General features: G+C 58.2%; 1 protein-coding gene across 1 annotated transcript; it reads left to right on the top strand.

Moving 5' to 3' along the window:
* The first annotated feature begins 1245 nt into the window (after positions 1-1245).
* On the top strand, positions 1246-6564 carry LOC124519805 (RIMS-binding protein 3A-like). The gene has a single exon (XM_047090216.1). It carries the CDS (start codon positions 1261-1263, stop codon positions 6184-6186), a length of 4926 nt encoding a protein of 1641 aa, XP_046946172.1. The 5' UTR covers positions 1246-1260; the 3' UTR covers positions 6187-6564.
* Positions 6565-8434: the final 1870 nt, after the last annotated feature.

Genomic DNA, 8434 nt, shown 5'->3' with positions numbered 1-8434 from the left:
AGGCGTGCCAGTCCTAACCATCTGACCACTTTGCCCCTTGGAGAGCCATGAAAAATTCTCTGGCCTTGCTGCATCCAGGGAGGGGGGATAGAGAGCCAGCTGGGCCCATAAGGATCTGTGACTTTACCTTTTGGAGAAGTAGGAAGCCCTGGACACTCCTGGACCAGATAAAAGGTAGGCTGGGCCCCCATGGCATCCCCATTTTCTCACCTTCCTCCCTGGCTGGCCCCCAACTCTGGGTTCTAAATGACCCTCTCTCCTTTTGCATATGCAAAGTGTGAGACCCTGTCCTGGGAGAAAGAGTGGGGAGTGGTCTTCATAGCCATAACCCTGAGGTTGGGCAGATGGAGTAAGAGTACCCACGGACTCTGGAGGCAGAATTTTCTAGGTTTCACTCCCTACTTAGCTACTTCTGGGCAGCGTGACCATGGAGAGGTCCTTATCGCTCAGAGTGTCCTTGCAAGATGATCGTAAAAATAAACCAAGAAAACATAGGCCAGGGCTTTGGATCTCCAAGGAGGCCTTCTCCCCTGTCTCAGCTGGCACCATGCCCAGACTATGGGCTCAAGACTTCTCATCTGTAAAATAGGCATAGAAAGTTTAAATAGATAATGCATGCAAATGTCCAGCACTTCCAGGGGTCCTTGGAAGGGTAGGTGCCTTGAGGGTGCAGACACCAGATGCATCCCCCAGTAGGGGTTCAGGGCTCACCCCCAAGTTTGGGGGCATTCTTTTGTGTTTCCCAGCCATTTAGCCCAAACAGGTCAGCTGAACCCATGACAGAGCCAGGCGCGATCTACCCACACCCCATCCTGATTTTGACCCATACGTGGAGCCCAGAGCAGTAGCCTAGGCTTCCCACAGTGCCAGTTGGCCTGAAAGAGATTGTACAGTGTCTGGGAGAGTATCCCCCCGGGCGGGGGGGGGGGGGGGAGAGGGTCACAAAGGACCTGGCACCAGGAACAGGGAAAGGCCTGGGATCACAGAGACCCCTGGGCATCCCAGAAAGGTCATGGGCTGCGTTGAGCAGGGGTGTCTGGAGGCCAGCCGCCTCACAGGCAGCCCAGAAAGGAGATCAGGCTAGTGCATCCGCGCCAGAGGATGGGGGAACACGCTCAGAGGCGGAAGGGGCGCGCGGAAACCCCCATGGGAAGCCGGAAGGGGCACAAGGGGCGGTTGGCCGCAGCGGGGGCGGCGGCCGTTGGAGAGCAGCGGCCTGGGCCAGGCGAGGTCTGGCGTCTGGCCAGGCCCGGGGCTACCATGACCAAGGACTCGCCCAGCCCTTTGGGCTGCGGCCGCGCGACACCCAAGAAGCCGGGTAGTCCGGGTCCATCGGCGGCGGTGCTGGAGGAGCAAAGGCGGGAGCTGGAGAAGCTGCGGGCGGAGCTGGAGGCGGAGCGGGCGCGCGGACGCGCAGCGACGCAGCGCTTCGCGTCCCAGGCGCGCCAGCTGCGGGAGGCGGCCGAGCGGGAGAGGCAGCAGCTGGTTGACCATCTGCGCTCCAAGTGGGAGGCTCAGCACGACCGGGAGCTGCGGCAGCTGCAGGAGGACATGCTGCGGGAGCGTGAGGCCGAGATTCGGCAGCTGCTGCGCTGGAAGGAGGCCGAGATGCGGCAGCTGCGGCAGCTGCTGCACCGCGAGCGCGACGGCGTCATGCGCCAGGCCCGGGAGCTGCAGCGCCAGCTGGCAGAGGAGTTAGTGAACCGTGGCTACTGTGGCCGCGCGGGGGCGCCCGACGTCGCTGCTGCTCAGTGCCGCTGTCGCCTGCAGGAAGTGCTGGCACAGCTTCGCTGGGACACCGACGGCGAGCAGGCCTCGCGCATCCGACACCTGCAGGCGGCGCTCGACGTGGAGCGCCGGCTCTTCCTCAAGTACATCCTACAGCACTTCCGCTGGCATCCCGCTTTGCCCGTCTCCCCCGACCGCCAAGCCGTGCATTCTTCGGAAGAGCCGCCCCTCCATACCGCCGGCAACTCCCCCGGGCCCCCAAAGTCCGTCTGTAAGCTCGAATCCTTGAATACTGACAGCCTGAGCGCTGGCATCCGCCTGCGCTCCCACTCCCTAGACGTGGTGCCAGCCAGGTGCTCCAGCTCCCCAGACAGCCTGCTCCACACGCCGCGCTCCTGCTCTCTCGATTCTTTGGCACCAGCGCGTTCCCGCTATCTCGACAGCACCCTCAGTTGCCCCAAAGCCCCCGAATCCAAGAAGCCGGCCTCCTGGCCAGACACCCCCATCTTAGGCTCCTCGAGTCCTCCGCCCCCGCTACCCCCACCACCGCCACCGACATCGAAGCACAGGAGACCTAGTGACTCTCTAGGAGAGGACTCCGGGAGCCAGCCCTGCGAGGCCCTGACTCCCTCGCCGCCGGATCTGGACTACCAGGAGCTGGTGAAGCAGAACTCGGAACTGTCAGAGGCATTGCAGGTGCTGGCACGCCGCTGCTCGGGACTGTGGGAGGAGAACGTGCAGCTGTGGCGCGCAGGTTTCCAGGACAAGTCCGACGAGAAGGTGAAGCGGCTCAAGGTGAAGCACGCGGAGCTTGCAGGCCTCGCGAGGCGCCTAGAGGACCGGGCCCGAAAGCTGCAAGAAACCAACCTGCGGGCTGTGAGCGCGCCTGTGCCAGGCGAGAGCCGCGCTGGCCTGGAACTGTGCCAGGCCTTTGCCCGCCAGCGCGCGCGGGACTTGACGGAGCAGGCAAGCGAGCTGCTGGCCAAGGACAAGCAGATCGAAGAGCTGCGGCTGGAGTACCGCTTGCTGCAAGCTCGCGTCGCCTCAGGCATGAATAGTGTCCCGCACCCTGGCGGGGGTGCTGCCCAAGCCCAGTGGCTCAACATCAGTGAGTTGGACCGGCTGCAGCGCGAGTCCCAGCGGGAGGTGCTCCGCCTGCAGAGACAGTTGACGATGCAGCAGTCCACCGGCTGCGCCCGAGCTGAGGCGGACGGCGAGAGCGTACCCTTCGAGGAGGCGCGGCGCCAGGTGCAGGCACTGGAGCTGGAGCTGGGCGCCCAGGCGGCCGCGGCACGGCGCCGCGGCGAGGAGGGTGAAGCGCAGCTGCGGGAGGCGCTACGCGAGGAAGCCTGGCTGGCGCAGGAGAACGCGCGGTTGCAGGCTCAGGCCGACTGGACGCGGAAGGTGGCGGCGGAAAACAGCGATGTGCGCAGGCAGCTGGGCTGCGCGTGCCAGGAGCGCGACGCCGCCGGCATGCTGGCGGAGCAGCTGCTACAGCAGGCTGCGCGCGGGCAGGACAGGCAGCAACAGCTGCAGCACGACCTGCAGAAGGCCCTGCGAGATCTCCAGGCTGCTAGGGAGGAGATGCTGGCGCTGCAGTGTCAGACTGGTTACCTTCCCCAGGAATCCCGGGAGGCCCCCCAAGTCCCGGAGGCTCAAGTCAGAGATAGTGGAAGGACCAAGTTCCAGCTGGCGCCTGAAGAGCAAGCAGCTTCACAGCCCAGTGCAGACAAACAGGGAAATCAGGAAGCTTCTCAGCTGGAAAGTCCAATTGCTATCAGGGAGCCAGCCAGTGACCCTCAAGTGCCAGACAGAGTCCCAGCCAGCGGACCTCTGGACTCCGGGTCCCTAGCCAAGAAAACTAGCTCCCAGTCGAATTCTCCCTCTGAGTTGGAGTCCATATGGACCACGGTGCCATCTTGTCCTCCTCTGGATATGGACACAGCCAGCGAGGTGGAGGATCTGGAGCCTGACGGTGTGTCCTCTACCTTGGAAGCGAGGAGCTCAGAGGCCCCCCTGACCCCTAAGCTCAAGATCTTCCTGGCTCGGTATAGCTACAATCCTTTTAAGGGGCCTAATGAACATCCTGAGAGTGAACTGCCCCTCACAGCTGGAGATTATGTGTATGTTTTGGGGGACATGGATGAAGATGGATTTTATGAAGGGGAGCTTGAGGATGGCCGGCGGGGGCTGGTGCCCTCCAACCTGGTGGAGCAGATTCCAGACAGTGACATCCTGGGCTGCAGGTCCCCCAAGTCCCCTGACTTCAGCCCTACTCGACTCCTAGGTAGACACAGCAAGTTTTTGAAGGAAGACACTGGTCACAGCTTGTTGCCTGGGAAAGCCCAGGGAGCTATGGACAAGGGGACATGCCAGATGGTGAGGGCAAGCTCCAAGACAGAAGTGGCAATAGAGATCTCAGATGCCAAGAGAGAAGAAGACAGCTGGCTGGGCTCGCTGCAGTATGGGGAGGAGAAGGGCTTCTCTAGACCCCTTCTGGGGGCCACAGGGGCTTTTTGCGTGGCTCCCATGCAACTACACCTGCAGAGTGTTGCAGCCACATCAGCCAAGATTACCTGGGTCTACAGCAGCAGCAACCACCCCCACATGGTATACCTCAATGACCAGGAGCATGCCCTGACCCCAGCAGGTGTGTGCTGCTACACCTTCCACAGCCTGCATCCTAGCACACGGTACCGGGCACGAGTGGAGGTGCAGCTGCCATGGGACTTGCTGCAGGTGCACTGGGAAACAACGTCCTCCACCATCACCTTTGACACACCGCTGGCAGGACCTCCTCACCCTCCTCTGGATGTGCTGGTGGAGCGCCATGCTTCACCAGGCAGCCTAGTGGTCAGCTGGCTCCCTGTAACCATCCACTCTGCTGGGTCATCCAACGGAGTCCAGGTCACTGGCTACGCTGTGTATGCTGATGGGTTCAAGGTTGCAGAGGTTGCTGATGCCACTGCTGGGAGCACCCTGTTGGAATTTTCCCAGCTCCACCTGCCCCTGATGTGCCAGAATGTCTCTGTGAGAACCATGTCGCTTTGTGGTGAGTCCCTGGATTCAGTGCCAGCCCAGATCCCTCATGACTGTTTCACCTGTCACCAATTGCCAGAGACTTCTTCCTTTAGCTACACCTGTGGTGACCTGTCTACCTGCAGAGTCACAGTCCCTGTCCATCCTCAGAGGCTGGCACTGGCTCCCCTGAATGCTAAAGCCAGCCCCCACACTCCTGGAAGCTGCAGGGAGCCCCAGGTCGAGTTTCTAGAAGCATTCCCTGAAGAACCCTCAAGGAGGCAGTCCCCGATGTGCAACCTGAGTTCAGAGGGAGAATGTGCAAGTGTGGGGTCTGGCAGCCAACCCCAGGGGCCTATAGGGGCCCAGGAGGTCTGCAGAAAGGACTTGCTCTTTCAGAAGAGTTCCCCAAACCACAGACCACCTCTGCTCAGTGGACAGTCTAGGGGAGAAGAGAACTGCTACTGGCACATGGGCGCCAGAAAAAGCCATGCTTCGGGAGTCGTCCATCTGTTCCCAGAGTTTGGGCTTGAGAAGCAACCATATCAGGAAAAGGCTGCTTTTGAAAAGGTCCTTAGGCAAAAGCAAGATACCGATGTGTTTGCCCCTCCCCAGCTGGACACCAGCCAACCATATGTGTCTGACTTCCACAACATTTTGCAGGAGGAGGAGGCAGTGCACGTCAATCTGTGGGGCCCAGAGAGGCGAGAGCAGAGAAAGGAGTTTAGGACCCAGAACGGGAGCTGTCAGGCTCTGGGGACCAAGAGAGAGTGCCAGCTCCTGGAGCCCAGCCCAGCACATTGTCCAGCTCCATCCACCAAAGTCATTAAGATGTTCAGGGGTTGCCCCTCACCACTGGGGACAGAGGTGGACACTTTGGCCAGGGTCTTTGTGGCCCTCTTTGATTATGACCCCCTGGTGATGTCTGCCAACCCCGAGGTTGCAGAGGAGGAGCTAGCCTTCCAGAAAGGGCAGCTGCTAAGAGTGTGGGGCTCTCAGGATCCTTGTGGCTTCTACCATGGTGAATGCAATGGGCAAGTGGGCAACATACCTGGGCATCTGGTGGCCGAGGTAAAGGTAGGCACAGAGCAGACTGATGGGATGTGGCATTTGCCAGCACAAGGGCACCTGTCCTCTGTGGCCCACCTCGATGACTTTGGGGGGCTCACCAGCCCCCAAGGCTCCTTTCCTATGCCCCAAGGGAACCCCCGGAGGTCACCACTGTGGACTCCAACAACCATGATGACAGCTTTGGACTATGACCCCAAGGATGGGCGAGCAGGGGGCCAGGTAAAGGACAAGCTGTCACTGAGGGCAGGGGATATGGTCATGGTCTATGGGCCTGTGGATGACAAGGGATTCTATTATGGGGAGTCAGGTGGTCACAGGGGCCTGGTCCCAGCCCACCTGCTGGATCACCTTCCCCTCCATGGAAAGTGAGCAAGGCTCCTGCCGGGGTAGTGGCCTCTGGCCACCCACACCCCGCCAGAGGAGAAGCAAGAACTGGGACCCTAACTCCAGCATCCCTCCTCGACTCTGTGAGCAGCACTTGCTCAGAATGTCACTGTGAGAAATTGACACCAGTCCCCAGGAGTCCTCTGGCCTCTGAGAGGAGCAGGGCTTCAATCTGAACTGAGCTGTTCCCAAAAGAAAACAGAACAAGCAGCCCACGAGAGTCTGACAGACTGTTTTGGAGTTGTCAGTGACTATGACAGGTATTTGGAGAAGGACCTTTTTCTGTGCTCAGTATGCATTTTCTCTAGGAGTTTCTTTAGAAGTGTCCTCATCCATTGCATTGTATGAAAGTCTCAAGAAAAGCCTGCCTCTTAAAAAAAAAAAAAAGTGACCAGAATGTTATTTTTCTATCTTATGTTCAACCCCTCATTAAAATGTTCATAGAAAAAAGAAAAATAATACTTCAGAAGTAAAAGCACAACCAAGGGAAACACAAATATACCTCTCTTCCCCTCTCTCTTCTGTCCAGGGGTCCTGCAATGGCTGCAGACATGTGTTCCCAGCTGGGGAGGGCACCTCCTTATTCTTTGGAGGGGGCTTAGCTTACGGTCTTCTGGCAGGACTATACAGGGGTCAAGCCAAGAGCCAGGGCTGAGAAGCAGGGCCCCAATGGCTCAACGAGGTTGACATTTCCCACAGGCTTCCCTGCATGTGGCCTGCGTCCCTGGGTGCCAGCCTTTGTGGAGAGTGGGATCAGTGTCTCCCGACTGGGGATCCCACTCTGCATGGTGTTAGTAATTGCCCCCTTTCCCCAGGGCTTCTCTCTGGGAGGGTGTTTCTATATTTACCCCATCTTGTAGAAGAGACTCTGAGGCTCAGGGGGCCCCCTCTTGTCAGGTGACACAGCTGAAAAGCTGTTTTCTCCCACAGTCTTCCTGGCTCTCCCTCTAGGAGAGCGAGAATGAAGGGTGGTCTTCATCCTTCTCTGCCTTTTTTATAAAGTTTTATTTAAGTAATCTCTATACCCAATATTGGGCTGGAACTCACAACCCCGAGATCAAGAGTTGCATGTTCTTCCTACTGAGCCAGCCAGATGCCCCCATCCTTCTCTGCTTCTGTTTGATACTCTTTTGTTTCCCTGAGTACAGCAATGATGTCAAAGGAAGGGCACTGGGTGCAGGAGGAAATGACCAGAAGCATTCCTGGGCATGTGAAGGATTGGAGCCACTAGCAGTTTCCTTGGGGAGTTGGCAAATTAGGTCCGGAGGGTTCCACCATCTGTCCCAGGGGCTGAAGGCAGGAATTAGGAAAGAGTGGGCCCAGGGGTTGTCTCAACCTGACACACAGCTGCCTTATCCTCAGAAAACACAGGAATGTGGCAGCTGTGGTGTGCACACACACCACTCATGAGTGGAAGGCTCCGCTCCAGGTCTCAGGCTGGGAAGGAAACTGTTCCTTGTTCCCCATCCACAGGGGAGGTAAATCATCCCTTCTCATGTTTATATCCACCCATTTTACAGTGAGAAGGCATGCTCAGAACGCCCTGCAGCTAGCCTGTGGAGGCAACCCAGACCGATTCACAATTTGTTTTTAATTGTGATAAAATATACATAACAAAATTTACCATCTCGACCATTTTTTATTTTTATTAATTTTTTAAAAGTTTCTTTATTTGGAGGCACCTGGGTAGCTCAGTTGGTTAGACTTCCAATTCTAGATTTCCACTCAGGTCATGATCTCATGGTTCGTGAGATGGAGCCCCACATCCAGCTCTGCACTGGCAGTGTGGAACCTGCTTGGGATTCTCTCCCCCTCTCTCTCTGCCCCTCCCCAGCTCGAACGGTCAGCAGGGACAGCAGAAGCAAAGGCCCGGAGGCATGAGAATAATGAGTGATTGAATATTTGGGGGAAACTCAGGGAGCAGGAGAAAGAGACTGGGACAGGTACCTATCCTCTGGTGAAGGCCCCCTCTCCTGGAAGGGCTTCAAAGTCCCTGAGAACTTCCTGCTTCCGCCACCAGGGGGCAGCCTGGGTGAACCAAGGGTTGTTTCCCAGGGACTGTACACCTGGGCAGACCTGCCTGGGCCCACACCTGCCTTCTCAGGCCCTGTGCCCTGGTGTTAGGGTAAGCAGAAATGTCTCTTTGAACTGGAAGGCCTGGGATTCAGGCCCCACCTATCCCTGTTCTCTCCCTCCCCTCTCCCCAATACACCCAGAGGAGCCCCTCCTCCCT

Source organism: Lynx rufus, unplaced genomic scaffold (genome assembly GCF_022079265.1).
Source record: "Lynx rufus isolate CCGP_SWC_20201006 ecotype Redwood Valley unplaced genomic scaffold, mLynRuf1.p SCAF_29, whole genome shotgun sequence".
Lineage (NCBI taxonomy): Eukaryota > Metazoa > Chordata > Mammalia > Carnivora > Felidae > Lynx > Lynx rufus.
Note: the sequence above shows the minus strand (reverse complement) of the source record. Positions and strands in the feature narration are given on the sequence as shown.

Excerpts from the sequence above, each read along its gene's own strand:
- LOC124519805 (XM_047090216.1), top strand. The coding sequence starts at position 1,261 with ATGACCAAGGACTCGCCCAGCCCTTTGGGCTGCGGCCGCGCGACACCC.